This window comes from Vanessa cardui, chromosome 14 (genome assembly GCF_905220365.1).
Source record: "Vanessa cardui chromosome 14, ilVanCard2.1, whole genome shotgun sequence".
NCBI lineage: Eukaryota > Metazoa > Arthropoda > Insecta > Lepidoptera > Nymphalidae > Vanessa > Vanessa cardui.
In genome coordinates, this window is record NC_061136.1 from 14556387 (window position 1) to 14572209 (window position 15823).

General features: G+C 45.5%; 3 protein-coding genes across 3 annotated transcripts; 1 reads left to right on the top strand and 2 right to left on the bottom strand.

Annotated features, from left to right (window-relative positions):
• Positions 1-375: 375 nt before the first annotated feature.
• On the bottom strand, positions 376-10412 carry LOC124535098 (unconventional myosin-Ia-like). The gene is made up of 21 exons (XM_047111162.1): positions 10284-10412; positions 8532-8720; positions 8286-8401; positions 8143-8213; positions 7912-8078; positions 7677-7740; positions 7532-7545; positions 7367-7451; positions 7077-7291; positions 6108-6255; positions 5934-6038; positions 5692-5852; positions 5381-5614; positions 5186-5313; positions 4921-5052; positions 4652-4828; positions 4346-4580; positions 3798-3954; positions 2625-3226; positions 2345-2559; positions 376-2280 (listed from the first exon to the last, which is right to left on the bottom strand). Exons 2-21 carry the CDS (start codon positions 8646-8648, stop codon positions 2160-2162), a joined length of 3264 nt encoding a protein of 1087 aa, XP_046967118.1. The 5' UTR covers positions 8649-8720; positions 10284-10412; the 3' UTR covers positions 376-2159.
• A 555-nt stretch (positions 10413-10967) lies between these two features.
• Positions 10968-14130, top strand: LOC124535001. The gene is made up of 2 exons (XM_047111010.1): positions 10968-11147; positions 13143-14130. Exon 2 carries the CDS (start codon positions 13148-13150, stop codon positions 14102-14104), a length of 957 nt encoding a protein of 318 aa, XP_046966966.1. The 5' UTR covers positions 10968-11147; positions 13143-13147; the 3' UTR covers positions 14105-14130.
• Positions 14131-14133: 3 nt separating this feature from the next.
• LOC124535004 (ATP synthase mitochondrial F1 complex assembly factor 1) lies at positions 14134-15401 on the bottom strand. Its single transcript, XM_047111012.1, has 4 exons — positions 15031-15401; positions 14604-14925; positions 14425-14520; positions 14134-14348 (listed from the first exon to the last, which is right to left on the bottom strand). Exons 1-4 carry the CDS (start codon positions 15288-15290, stop codon positions 14184-14186), a joined length of 843 nt encoding a protein of 280 aa, XP_046966968.1. The 5' UTR covers positions 15291-15401; the 3' UTR covers positions 14134-14183.
• Between the last annotated feature and the right edge of the window lie 422 nt (positions 15402-15823).

A 15823-nucleotide genomic window follows, 5' to 3' on the forward strand; every position in this document is an offset into this window, starting at 1 on the left:
GAGTCTGCCCGGAGCCGCGCGCCTTCGTCGATGCCTTATTCTATTTTATCTTGGATTTCTAAAGACAATCATTCATTTTACAAAAGAAATCGATGTTGTACTACGTTTTGTACCTACGTTATTTGTTGCTCACGGCGGTGCGAGTCAGTCGACGTCGAGTCGCACGTTAGTGAGAGGAAATAACAAGAACACGTAGCAGTAATATAGAATGATCTCTGACGAGGGAAGGATTTCTCTCGTATTTGTTATAAATTTATAGTAAAAGGATTTCTTTGTAATTATAGTTGAAATAAATTTGGTGTGATATAATTTTGAAGTTTTATTAACGTCCTTGGCTGCGCACTGCTGAGAGGTAAGGCAATGAAACCACTATTGTAAAAACTTTCTTATATTTTATTAAAAACGATAAAACATTTCATAATAAGTAATCGTTGAAAACGTAACATGCATATTACATAGTTCGTCTTAACAGAAGTCGGTTGTCCGCCGCGCGCACCGGCCGACGCGCTCGTCGCCGCGGAGTGGCCCACGTGGGCCGAGCTCGATGCTGAGCGAGGCCCACGTGGACCGCGCCCGCCGCCGAGCGAGGCCCACGTGGGCCACGGCGGCCGGTGCTGGCGAACGCAACAGCAATAGACTCTAACAGAGCCACGAGCGCGCTCCGTACCGATAAACTGGGTCCAAATTAATAAAATCCCAACATTCAAACGTGATACTGACATTATGGATTTTGAGCGATAAGTTTAAGATTGTGTAGTCACAAACTGAAATATCCCAAAACACGCGCCTTGAGTCAAGCGACGCTCGTGGCGACGAGTAGCAGGACAACACGCAGATCGATCACACGCCTAAACTGTAGCTCCGCTCTTGGCATTGGACAGGTGTACAATAAAGCAGGGCTACAATTTAAAAGCCAAGAAACAAAACAGCAGGCAGACACCGGCAAGGGACGCACTCGCGCTCGTCGCACGCTACTCAACAACCTGCTTACATTTAAACCGTTAAAACAAACGACACACAAATATTCTGTAAAATTATTTTAACACATCGGTATATTGTTTTAAAATTGGCGAATCTTAACTTAGGCCGTGCGTTAGAGCGTCCGGCGCTACGATACGTTTGGCACCATCGAGATCTACGGAAGAGCTTAGCCACTGACGAAGTGACGACTCGAGTGTAATCTATGCACGCTATACAGACTCCTCGGATGGTCGAGACGCAGCTGCACCTTGTAGGCGGGGAGCGGTCACGACTGCGTGTGACTTGGTCGAGACATATGAAGAAGCGAGCTGCCTAAATTCTCACATGGTGTCTAGTATAATATGCATGAGTATATTTATGTACATCTTTTGAAAAAACAATCGAAATGTTGTATTGTACCCGCTAATTATAAATTAGTTTTAGAGAGAGAGGGAGAGAGACAAGTCTCCTGACGTAGGTGCACCAAGCGGCGTGAGGCGCTCCCTCACAAGGAACGCTCGGTATCGCTCGGTATCGCTCGGTATCGCTCGTCGAGCTTGGACGTTACCATTATAATATTAAAGTTGAAATATTTTATTTCTGATTATCTAATATTTTTAGAGAAACATACATCAGTTAATAAGCAACGCAAAAGAACTAGAAATACTCTAGAACCGTAAATGTCGCCCCCACATGTTTCGCTTATGTGACGTCACACGCCCCGAGTGCAACGCAGCGCGTCGGCAAGTGTGAACTCGTGAAGCTGGAGACGCGATAGTTACGCACCAATAATTTTTTAAATACTTATTTATGAGAAACCGCAACAAACATGCGAGTAGCAAAGAAAAATTTATTGTTGCCTATTTTGCCATTTTTTTTTTTGACAATAGTTCGCGGCGACCTACTACAATTGGTAGGCGCACTGTCTCGACAATAGGAGATACCAGACGGGTAAGAAAATGCAAGGAAACAAAAAATAGTAAGAGGACGATAGCGCTCGCTCCGCTGCCAGACGTGCCTGAGCGTCGGCCAACACGACATGTGAGGGTGACACGCACGAGCGGCCCAACGAAGCGAATAGGAGTAGTTCATCAGTCGTCAGTCGCCACCTCCGCGTGCGGCAGCCGTCGGGCTCCTACAGTCTAACTAAACACTACGTGTAACGACTCGGTCCACGCGCTGTGCGGGCAGCAGCACGCTCACAGCAGCACGTCCATGCGGCTGCCGCGCCGCAGCAGGCGCGCGCCGCCGTCGCCCGCCGCGCCGCCCACCGCGTGGAACGACACCGTCACCATCTGCTGCCCGAAGTTGGCCTCGAACCTGCAACACGCCTCCGTCAGCGCCGCCCGCCAGCCGCAGCGTCGGGCGCCGCCGGGGCACTCACTCGGTGGCGATGTTCACGTGCGGCGGCGCGCCCACGGCGTTCTGCACCACCAGGAACAGCTTGGTGGCCAGCTCGAGCACGTGGCACGTGCGCACGAGCAGGTCGCCGCGCCGCCGCCACGCGCCCTCGCCGCCGAACAGGCAGCCCGGCGCGTCCAGCGGCTCGCGCGACGAGCACTGCGACAGCTCCTCCGTGGAGCTCTCGAGCCCGCCGCACTGCGGGCGCACGGGGCGGTCAGTGGGGTGCGGGCCGGGGGCGCGGGGCGCGGGGCGGCACTCACCGCGCGCACGTGCACGACGAGCAGGTCGTCGGCGTAGGGCGACAGCGACAGGCGGTACACGCAGTGCGCGGGCACGCGGCGCTTGAGCCGCAGCGAGCGCGCCTCGAGCAGCAGCAGCGCGCCGGTGGACACGACGGCCAGGCAGCGCGACACGCGCCCGCTGGAGCGCGCCACCTTGCCCACCACGTCGGCGAACACGACGTAGCGGTCGGCGGCGGCCGCGCCGAGCCCGCGACGCCAGGCGGCGGAGGCCCGCAGTCTCACGTAATCTCCGACGAAGGGATGGCCGACGCTCCGCGCATAATTGAGCTTGCGATCCTTGAAGAGCACGCTGGCGGTGACTTTCTCGCGCATACGATTTCTCGCGGTCTGGTCGAAAGCGCGGCGGTAGAGGTGGCAGCGCCAGCGGTGGTGCAGGCGGCGCAGCAGGGCGTCCGTGCGGGCGAGCAGGCGCGGCTGCGGGCACGGCGGCCAGGCGGCGCACGCGGGCGAGCGGTGGCGCGCCGGCAGCCGCGCCCACAGCGCCGCCAGGTAGCGGCGCCGCGCGTGCGCGCACCACGCGCGCCAGATGACCCGCGTGGCGCCCGCCGCGCCGCCCGCGCCTCCCGCGCCCGCCTCCACCGCGCTCGCTTCCGCCTCGCTGCTCATATTTAGCTACACAAATTACTTGCAGTTGATTGGTTGAAATTATTGTACATTGAAATATACTGGATATCAAAGAACGAGAAGAGATACAAGAAATACAAAAGAACATATTTGAAAAACAATTTTTTTCAATTTATAGTTAAGCTATCCAGAGTACTCTTTACAGAAAAAAATAAAAACTAAAATACTACTCTACCTCTTTTACAGAAAAAAATAAAAACTAAAATTTGCTACTACTCGTTAAGAATAAAAATATTTAACGGCTTTTGTTTCGAAGAATATCTCGATACAGACCCTCTGTCGTCGAATACAGTGGAGTCTCTACAACTCGAATGCCAAGGGAAATGAAAAAACCCAACGACCGTTTTCGATAAATTTTAAGGTTAATTAGTGTGTGTGAGTGTAGAGTGACATTGCAAATTTTTTTTGTTTATTCACACAGCATTACAATAGATCTGCGTATTTAGTGGTGGAGCGGAAGACAGTGTATTTTTTTTCGACTGACCGCGGGCTCGCAGGCGCGCGGGCGGGGGGCGGCGCGGCGCTGGCGGTGGCGGCGCCACGCGAGCGCGATGCGGCGCGCGGCGCGGTGGCGGGCGCGCGCGCGGTGCCGGCGCCACGCGCGCTGCGCCGCGCGCACCAGCGCCTCCACGCGCGCCGCGCGCAGCGCCTCCAGCTCCCACACCTGCGCGCGCAGCCGTTATAGTGCGGCACGATACGTTGAGTCGTGAATCGATACAACAGAGTGTGCGTCCACACTGAATGCGCAGTGACTGAGCCCGAAGCGGGGCGGCTAACGGGGGCAGGCGGCCGCAGTGACGCGCGAGCTCCAGTTGCGGTTACGCCAAGCGACAAGACTGGACTTATTTGTTATCCCCGCCACCCGCGCATCGGGGCGCTCGCCGACTGGGCCCGTATTGCGCTCAGTCCCGTCGCTCTAGGCTTCGTCCTCAGTCACTACAGTATGGATGCGAAGGCGCGTTTCGTATGTTCGACACTTGGCGCCCGTCGTCGCAACCGCGCTAGACTCACGGTGTGGACGCACACAGAGGCGAGTAGACTGAGCGACCGTTCACCGTTCTCGGACTGCGGATGAAAACTTTAGTGCGACCGTAGGCGAACTCGGCGCTCGGGATGGGCAGCGAGCGCAGCAGAGCCCTCGCCGCGCGCACCGGCTCGTCGCGCTCCACGGGCGACGCGGGCGCGGCCGCACCGGCGCACGCGCGCAGCACGCCGTACCGCGCCACCACGCTCCGCGCGCACATCGACTCGCACCAGCCCGCCCGGCGCAACAACGCCATGTCCATGATTCTGGAAAGAGACGTCAAGTCACCGAGGCGCCCCACGACCCGTGAGTCGGCGCCGCAGCGTTCGGTACGCACCCCTGCGTGCGGATCTGGTGCCGCAGGAGCGCGCCGTCGAAGCGGTGCGGACGCAGCGCGGCGTCTGCGCGCAGGCAGCGAACGAGGCGCGGCGCGGGCGGCAGGCGCCGCACGAGCGCGCCCACGAGCGCGCGCTGCCGGCACGCCAGCGCGCACGGCCGCCGCGGGGAGCCCGCGCTGCGAGCAAGGGACGCGTTAGAGGCGGGTCCGCGCGCCGGCTGCCGCGCGGGACGCGAGCGCACCTGCCGGCGTAGGCGGTGGCGCCGGGCGCGAAGAGCGCGGCCAGCAGCGGCTCGCGCGCGGCGGCCAGCACGGCGGCGCAGCGCCGGCACAGCGCGTCGCGGTTCTTCTGCACGACGCCGCGCGCGCTGTACACCACCGCGCCACCGAAGTGCACCACTCTGCCGGAAGGAGGTGACATGATTTTCTTAAAGGAAATTAAAATTGATGACATGAAAAGGACACGGTGACCTCTTAAGCTTCCGCCTAGTTCGTAAGTGGGAAGATATTACGACACCGAATTAATCATCTCACTGAAAACGGTCAGGCGGCAGGACCAGAAGGCGCGGGTGGCGACGTCGCTGCAAGCGCTGCAGGAACACGGAGTCGCTGGCCCCTCGCGCCGAGCAGTCGCGCAGCGTCCCCAGCACGCTCTCCGGACCCTGCACAGAGCGCGCGTCAGGCGGCGGCCGGCGGCGCGGGGCGCGGGGTGAGGGGGCCGGCACGCACCGCGTCCAGCAGGTCGGCGTACAGCTCGTGGTCGGCGTAGGGCAGCGGCGTCCAGGCGAGCCCCTCGCGCGCGTACTCCTCCTGCTCGCGCCGCAGCGTGGCCGCCGTCACCGCCGCCTGCACGCGCTCGGCCGCGTAGTTGATGAGCAGCCGCTCCAGCCCGTTGTGCGCCAGCGACTCCAGCCCGTACACGTCGAGGATGCCCAGCGAGCGCCGCGCGCCCACCACGGCCGGCTGCGGGCAGCGAGGGCCGTTAGTGCGGCGCCGCGGTCGAGGCGTCGGAGGGGGGGGGGGGTTTCTCCGGTCTGCACCTTGATGGCGTCGTTCACGGCGTTGACGAGCCAGGTGAAGAGTCGAGAGTAAAGCGCGCACAGCAGCCGATCTCGCAGCGCCCGCGCCCACTCGGCCCCCGCACCCTCCGTCTCGGACCCGGCCTCCGAGCTGCACTCCTCCTCCACCGAGCAGGCCGCCTCTGTATTGACCGTTGAAACTTATACTGGCGAATGAAACTCAATCTAGCCGATTGCATCAATACGCTGAGGAGTGTGAGTACCGAGAGGCGCTGTGTCGTCGTGCGCGGCGAGCGGCGGCGCGGCGCCCAGCGCCGACACGAGCGCGTCCGCCTCGACGCCCACCAGCGCGCACGCCTCCCGCAGCTCTGCACAGACGCGGCCGTGAGCGCGGGCGGCGCGGCGGCGCGGGCGGGCGCTCCGCGACGCGCACTCACCGTACTCGTGCTGCAGGCGCGTTCCGATGGAGCCGTCGATGTTGTGTTGCGGCTCGAACTGCACGTTTCCCAGTTTGAGCAGGAAAGCGAGCAGGCGCAGCACGGCGCCGCACTGCCCCGCGCTGAACCCCAGCGCGCCCATAGCGGCCTGCGCGCGAGAGCGGTGTGCCATATGGAAAACGGTTCGTGCTCTATGCAGTAGAAGTTTGACCTTTCGGTCGACGGAAGGCGCTGCGTGGCCGTTTATATTTGGAAAATTTATATTAGCCGAAAATTTATATTTGGAATATCGAAAAAAATATATAAGAACGTGAACAACTAGACGTACATTTGGAATATCGTCAGGTCTGGTAACGAGTTATGCCGTACTCCTTGTTCCTCCGTCAACGGGGTTTATGTATATTATTTATTTTATAATATTATAATCGCAAATAGGATCGAATCGAATAGGCTATTTGATAATTCGAAAAATAAAATGTCAATTATTGTAATCAGTATATTATATTATAAGTTTAAAAATGGTTATTTATTAATGAAAGTTGAAAATAATATTCAAAAATACATAACTAAAAATGTATTTTTGATGTTATTTTTTCTAGTGATACAAAACGCTCCTGATTGGCCGGGCTTATGACAAAGTCACTTGCTTGTTAACCTTGCTTGCCTACTGTAGGTGCCACAGATTAAAATACAGGCAAGTGACGTCACCGAGCTCGTTGCAGCGCCATATTGTCCAAGTAGAGTTTAAAAAAAAACAGTCTATTATAGAAACCTCGCAATTACCAGAATAACGTCATGGTACAAGTCAAGGCACAGGTTGATATGCTACGTCAATCGTGTCGTCGTGTTATATATATATTATAATAATACAGATTAACCGATTATAGCATTTTTATAATTATAACACTCTCTACATTTTCGGAGAGACATATTCTCCTGCAGCGTTCTAAGCGGAGTCGACGCGCCTACCTTGGTGAAGGCGAAGTGGTCCCGGTCGGCCTGCGGCGCGCGCGGGCCGGGCGGCGGCTGCGGGGGCGCGCGGCGGGGGGACGCGCCGCCGCCCGCGCCCGCGCCGCCCGCCGCGCCCGCGCACTCCGCGCAGCCCGCGCACGCGCCCGCCGCGCAGCCCGCGCCGCCGCGCAGCACGCGGTACTGCTCCCACGAGCGCTGCAGCTTCAGCCTCTCTGCGGGGAGCGAGCCCGTGAGCGAGCGAGAGCGACCGAGAGCGACCGAGAGCGAGCGAGCGGGGCGGCACTCACTGAGCAGGTGCGCGTCGGCGCCGGCGAGCAGCTGGTACAGCACGTGGAAGTTGCGCTCCCCCTCCGCCGCCCGGCACACGCGCTCCTGCGGCAGAGCATGGCGCGTTACGCGAGGTACTCGTACCGGTACCGCGCGCGGACGCGTTAGATAAGATGGACGTTTACCTTTTCCAGTAAGTCTGTACGCGTGAAAACAAAACAAACTTTGAATCGGTCTCCAGCACAGTTTGTCACTTAAGTGAGTCGGGCAGGCAAGTCAGTCGATATGCTCGCATTATATTAACGATCTCAGAGTGGATTCGATACTCACAGTGGGTGATGTGACCGCCGACGGGTTCCCCTTTAAAGTCGAATTCTATATCGAGTAGTTTGCCCTGGAAATAAGTTTATGCGATCGCTTATTACTTCATTGACGGCTACATCATAAGAAATTCTATGCGAAAAAGTAGGAGATCGGTGATGTTGTCGGGTTCGACTGACACTAGGTGTGATACATTTCGCCTACTCGGGGTGTATAGGAGGAGTGAGTGAGGCAGTGCACGCACGAATCTGCTGGCGTTGTGGTTGCGCGCCGTGGCGGCGTTGCCGAAGGCCTCGAGCAGCGTGCCGGCCGCCGCCAGCGCGCCGCCGCCGCCGCCGCCGCCGCCGCCCGCCACCACGGCGCACTGCAGGCACACGCGCGCCGCCTCCGTCTTGCCGGCGCCGCTCTCCCCTGCGCACACGCCACTGTCACACACTCCAAAGCTTTTACACGAAGCGCCGAGGCCTGCGAGTACCTGTTATCACGATACACTGGTTCTCATTTCTGTCTCGAACCCAGCGGTAGGCGGTGGCCGTTATGGCGTATCTGTGGACGTAACGTGAATGGTGAAAAGACGAGCATGTTTGTGAATAACGTCTGCGACGGTACGATACCGACAGATGCGGCGGCAGCAGGTAGGGCGGGCGCGCCAGGTACGTGCGCACGAGCTCGGCCGAGTACAGCGGCAGCGCGCGGCACGGGTTCACCGACACCAGAGCGTTGCCCACGTACGTCTGCGGGAAACACGACGCCTGGTTTAAGTTACACACGAGGACTGGAGGCGACGACCAGCGGCCGACTTGCGACACTTCGAAGCAGACGAGACGATGAGCTTAATTTGTTTTGATTACGGACTCCACTGACATAAATGATGTCTCGTTTGTAGCGCACGTGCAAGTTGTGTAAGAATGAGTCCTCAGTGAGGGGCGCCAGCAGCACGGCGTCGGCGAGGCCGGCGGGCGCGGGCTCGGGCTCCGCCATGGCCCCGCGCCGCTCCTCACCGCGCCCGAGTAGCTCGCCGCACGACGACAGCCATGCCTTTTTTGCGATGAGCTGTCCAAATTCAAACGATAACTTGTAAGATACTCTGTTAATGTCACAGACAGACTAGTGTGTGAACATGAACATTGATGTTCTGACGAAACAATTAATTAAGAGTCTATTTCATATAATAAGCAATTGCATCCCACTTTATTTAAGTTAACATTTTAACATAACAAGAAAGGTTGATGTTTTGCTGCATTGCAAATTGCAGGCACTCGTAAGATCTATAGCCTAAACTTTATTTTATGAATCCTGCACAAAGGTATATCACAGTAAGTTTACTGATTGAACTACTACAGTTACAGTTCACTAACGTATGCTCATTTTATAAATGCAAATGAGTTTGTAATGTGTTTCTTTGTTTGTTACACTTCTACATACTAACAACTCAACCTATTTATAGGTTACACAAAAAGACATCACGCACTCATGAAGAGACAAGAAGAAACTTGTACTGTATAAATAATTACGATTAGGCTCAATACCAGCCAAAAAGTATGCGGGAAACACGACGCGATATGTAAGATAATCTTATTTATATAATATTTCAGCTATGTATGAATAAAATCAAGATTTTTTTTCTTCAAACTATCAACAAAAATTTTGTTTATTAGTTGGTGGCTTTCTTAATAGAAAGCCAATAAAATAAAATCACACCATCATATGGGTTTTACTTTTAAATTTATACTTCTTACACGATTTTCTTATCTCTATCACTATATTATGCGGTGTTCAAAATCACTTGGTCACAATCGTGCCTTATCCCACAAATCCCTAGTACTAAATTGATGCCCTAACTCCAAAGGAATCAAGAGTATTTTATGTAAAATCTATATAGATTTTACATAAAATACTTTTCTAATGATTAAACAAAGTTGTGGTAGTTGTATAAGAAAAAAATCAAATTGCTGAACTTTTTAATACATTATGTGATATATTCTGATATATTCTCATATTATATTATTAAATATTCTAGAAATGTAAGATGGGCTTCAAATTATCTGGAAATGAATCCTTTGTTGTAAACATATTCAGCTATTTTAGATAAATAAGGCATAAAAAAACTTAAGCAGCACTAGATACCACTAGATAGTACTATGCTTATAGATATATATAACTAATTTTACTGATTTTAGAAATAATTAATTAATTTTACAACTAGCAGTAAAAACAATTTATGTACAAAATATACAGAAACTAAAATGATCAAATCATAGTATTTAAATTTACTGCACTCATTTTTATTTCAATACGTAATATTTTATTACACGAAAATTATAAATGTTTTTTTTTATAATTCATAAATTAGCTGTAATGGAAAAAAAAGCTTGATAATCATAATGACAACTTACCAACATAAACTTTGTAACTATTCATTCTGATCTCGCTTAAATATACACATTTACAAGTCTTAAAATTATTGTGATCTTAAAACTATAAATATTTATTCATTTATTAAAATAATTTCAAATAAATTCTAATTAGCTACAAAAACTTATTTCTGCTCGTATTTATAATACTAAACATATTATTGTCACTTATATTAATAAACAATATATATTGAGTACTTACATTTGCATAAAACTACGCTGTAAAGTCGTATTTTCTTATCATTTTTTAATAAATATCCTAACAATGTGATCTACATCAAGTACACTTTTGATTTGACAGCTGAGAGCAGAACTCAGAGCTGAGCGCTCAGTGCTAATGTGTTACAGATTCATTAAAACGTTTACAAGATAACCATAGATGTAACGAATCGACTATGCAATATTGAATATTTTACCCTACAATTTAGTAACAACAACACATACATCTCATATTCTTTTGTCAAATTCCAATACTTGTTGTTTGTATATTGTTCCGGTTATTTAATTTTATTCAAAATTAACTGAACTTAAATATTCATTTATTTAATTTCTGTTTACAGCAACACCAACGCAAAAAATAAATAAATAAATAACAAGTAATAATAATAAAAATAATTATATTTTAGAATTATTAGCAATAGTGGTATTTATTCAATTATATATAAATGTTTCATTATGAAATTGCAGTCTTTTTTTGAGCATTTTTTACATTTATAGGTTTTTGTTGTAAATGAAACATACTTATATTAGACGTTTTAAGTAAATAATTATCAGTATTCAAAAAGCTATCGTGCTTATATCCGTTTTAAAAAAAAGAATAGACTATAGTTTATACTCTATACTGTATATTATACACTATGACTATTATAAACAGTCAGTAGTCACAAACAGTGAGAAATGATTATGTCCGCTGCGTATATTGAATTTCCATGATAATTATAGATAAACCTGAAATTCATTAAAAGTTGTTAGACATGTTTTTAATGTTAAACGCTTAATTATAACTGAGATTATTGTAGCTAGCAATTTCGTTACCTGTTTGCGTACCCTGTTTAGAAGCAGTCATATAGAGCTGGGTCATTTCATATTTTACGTGAAACGAAACGAACTAGTTTTTTTGTCGCAAAAAACAGTTCTGCAAAACGGTTATAAAAAAAACTGGTTTTTTGGTCGACCTTTTTTTTTTTTTTTTTTTTACCGAAATAAATTTATATATATAAAATTATATCATATTTATTTACATTAACTAATTTTTTAAATATGTATTATAAAATTAAAAACAATTTTAAACAAAACCTATGAATGAAACAAGCATTTATTACAAATTACTTCTACAATCAAAATTCTATTGTATGTCTCTAAACATAACATTCATCGTAGCTTGTTCGTTACGTAAAAACTAAAATGTTTTTTTGTAACTGGTTTAATATTCATACGAGAATAGTCCTTAATCGCATAATAATACAGTGCTTCATTACTTAGACGTGATCGAAAACCGTTTCGCGCCGAGCCTACGAAAAAAACTGTTTTTAAAATCCATAATTTAGCGACAACCAAATTTGTATCGTTTACTCCTACGTATAAGGTTCATCGCAGCTTATTCGTAAATTCCAAAATAAAACAGTTTTTTGTAACTGGTTTAGTATTCATACGAGAGTAGTCTTTAAAATCATATCAATACAGTGCTTAATTAGTTAGACGTGTAAAAAAACTGTTTCGCGCCGAGCGTACGAAAAAACTGGTTATTAAATCCATAATTTAGCGTCAACCAAATTTGTATCGTTTACTCCTACGCATAAGGTTCATCGCAGCTTATTCGTAAATTCCAAAATAAAACAGTTTTTTGTAACTGGTTTAGTATTCATACGAGAGTAGTCTTTAAACGCATAACAATAGAGTGCTTAATTAGTTAGACGTGATCGAAAACCGTTTCGCGCCGAGCCTACGAAAAAACCGTTTTTAATATTCATAATTTTTCAACAATCAAATTTGTATCGTACGGTCCTACGCATAAGGTTCATCGCAGCTTATTCGTAAATTCCAAAATAAAACAGTTTTTTGTAACTGGTATAGTATACATACGAGAGTAGTCCTTAAACTCATATTAATACAGTGCTTAATTAGTTAGACGTGTTAAAAAACTGTTTCGCGCCGAGCGTACGAAAAAACTGGTTATTAAATCCATAATTTAGCGACAACCAAATTTGTATCGTTTACTCCTACGCATAAGGTTCATCGCAGCTTATTCGTAAATTCCAAAATAAAACAGTTTTTTGTAACTGGTTTAGTATTCTTACGAGAGTAGTCTTTAAACGCATATCAATACAGTGCTTAATTAGTTAGACGTGTAAAAAAACTGTTTCGCGCCGAGCGTACGAAAAAACTGGTTATTAAATCCATAATTTAGCGTCAACCAAATTTGTATCGTTTACTCCTACGCATAAGGTTCATCGCAGCTTATTCGTAAATTCCAAAATAAAACAGTTTTTTGTAACTGGTTTAGTATTCATACGAGAGTAGTCTTTAAACGCATAACAATAGAGTGCTTAATTAGTTAGACGTGATCGAAAACCGTTTCGCGCCGAGCCTACGAAAAAACCGTTTTTAATATTCATAATTTTTCAACAATCAAATTTGTATCGTACGGTCCTACGCATAAGGTTCATCACAGCTTATTCGTTACTTCCAATCGAAAACAGTTTTTTGTAACTGGTTTAATATTCATACAAGAATAGTCCTTAAGGTGATAGTAATAGAGTACTTAATTAGTTACACATGATCGAAAACGGTTTCGCGCAACGCGCAGTTGTACCAACAAACGGCTTGTTGGTAGTATTGCGCGTTGCGCGCGCTCTTGACAGAGAACGAAGTGTCCACCAAACGAACTAAAAACGTCAGACGTCAGTCGTCAACGTCAAATGTCAATGAAAGCGAGTGCGGGCGCCTTCTCGTTCGATTAAAAAACCGTTTTTTCTATAATCGAGAAACAGTTCGTTCGTTTTTCTTGAAAGAACTAGTTTTAAAAACCGTTTCTACAAAAAACGCCCAGCACTACAGTCATATAGAATGGAATCATTAATAGCAATAAATCAAAAACAGAAAAAGCGAAAATCGAGAAAGCGTCTTAATGCTATAAGGAAAAAGGCCCTTGAAAATGCTATTGCTGATAATTTCCATAAAAGTGATCTTAAGACTAAGACAAATAAAAACAATTTTTGTACACACAAAAATACTACTTCCATTTGCATTACTACTAAACGTTTAACACTATTTAATAAAGCAGTGACTTCTGACACTGTGTCGAGAACTAACATAGCTGAATTAAAAAATAAATTAAATGGTAACGATAACAAGAAAGATGTTAATAGAGTTGCAAAATTAACATCACCACTAAACAGACAAGATACCAACATACTTACTGCCTATCAGGTCAATAAAAAGAAAGGCGGTGTTTCGTGCGTTATTAAAAATTGCAATGATTGTGAATTAAATTGTAAAACAAAAAGTAGTATGGTTATATTTAGTCCATTAAATTTGCCTGAAGATTTAGATATATCAAATGCATTACGAAATTACAGAAATCAATCAGAACAAGTGGCTACTGTGGAGCAGTCTTCAATCAATAATTCATTCAGAGGAACTAAATTTTATAATGACTTTTTGAATAAAATACCAAACTATCTAAAAAGAGTGGCACCTACTTTGCTAAAAACTGACTTCATACATAAGTGCAAAATGTCTCTTACTAATCTCTACATGGAAAATTACCATTTGAGTATCAAAGAATATTCCAGTTCATTGAGTGATTTTTCATGTAATGACTCAAGTCAAGGAAGCATAATTCAAAATCCAACAGACTTTATAGACTATTCATATGAAGAGGTTTCTAACTCAGACTTTGTATCAAGTCCTTTATGTAGTATTGTATCTAACTCATTTATGGGATTGTCTAGTTCACCACTTTCCACAGTTGTTTCAGATTCTCCAGAATACATATATTACCCACATAAATTAAATCAATAAATGAAAAATTATGAATAAAAACAAAGAAACAATTTTCTCTTTTCATTACTTTATTATTCCTATGTTCAATTTACAAAATTTACATTTCAAGAGTTTCTAATTCAGTTATTAAGTCCATGTGCTTGAATATGTCAGGACTTTTAGTAAATAATTTTAACAATTTAATTTTATTTTCATTTCGTCCATTGTAGTACAACTGGAATTGATTAGCCAAACATTGTGCTTCTTTTCCATTCAATACATTCTGAAAAAGCATAGAGAAGAGACTATAGTTATGATACACCCTTGTTTATCATAGCACACTATAAATGAAACGGTACCTTGTCATATTCACCACGCATTAAAATAATTCCTTTTTGAACAAGCTCTGTGTAATGTACCATAGTTAAACATTCAGGTGCATTCTCTTTATGAACCTGAAGATAATTTGCAAATTAAATAATTTACGACTATAAAATAAAATAATATAAATAGTTTGAATACCAAAATTATATAATACCTGAAATGCAAGCAATGGTGTGAAATGTACAGTGTGTCCTGAAATTTGGCTCATGATGAATTCATAGCCTTGCGATCTTGGAAGTGGAAATAAAAAAGTGGGAAATTGCTTCATATTCAACTGGATAGTTTCATATATTTCTTTTGGTATTGTTGCAGATATAACTTCTTTATGCTTATGATATTCCTCCCAGATAATTTGTACTTCTTCCGCATTTTTATCTGCTACAAGTTCTAATTTAAATATATCATTTAATTTTTTGTCCTCCAAGATCAGTTCCTCTTTAAGTGCATGTTTTGGGTTTAGGACAGAAGAATATTGTCTAAAAAATGCATGTAAAATTAAAAGAAGTTAGATATTGGATCATACTTTTGGTGGCTATACATTTACTTTATGAGATTACATATGATCTGAAAAAAAACCTAACCTTGTATCAACTGCAGCAAATTTCTTCTTATTTTCATTGTTTTTATTTTTGCTTTGTTCCTCAACTCTTTTGAGGAACTCTTCAGGTGAAGTTTTCTGCATTTCAGCTATTCTATCTGCATACTTTTCATAATAGGGATTATTTTGTAAAATTTCCATTGCTTTTTCAGATTTACTACTTGTCGTCATTATGTTACGAAAAAATATATATTTAGGATATTTTAACGTCGTATTTAGTAGATATTTAATACCGAGTGCCATAACAACCCCGATATCAACAGTTAACAGAGTTAACAATACCTTTACCTACTTAGATCTTCATCTGTTACTTAATATTGTCTAAAGTCAATACCAAGACATAAGTATGACAATTGACAACGAAAAGACATTTAAATTGATAAAAACAGATTATATATTTATATTGTATCCTCGTTCGTATTGTCAAATCGTCGCTGTTCCTGCAAAATTCGCTGAGTTTTTTTTTCATATTTTTCGACTGCTGTGCCGTTTTAATCGCTATTTATATGTTATATATAAAAATAGTATTCATATTTCTATATTATATTAAATAAATGATTACAACAAACTTAATATACCATGTTTCTATTTCCTGTCCTAATTAATACAGAATAATGAATAAAATGCACCAAATTTCAGCATTTAAAGGAATTTTATATTCATATACCTGAGTTTCAGTTTCAGCCGAAAGTAAAGCCATGGTGGTATTACCCCCAAATTTAGAGGGAATTAAGATACATAGAGAATAGTGTATCTTTTTTGGTTGCATTCCATTC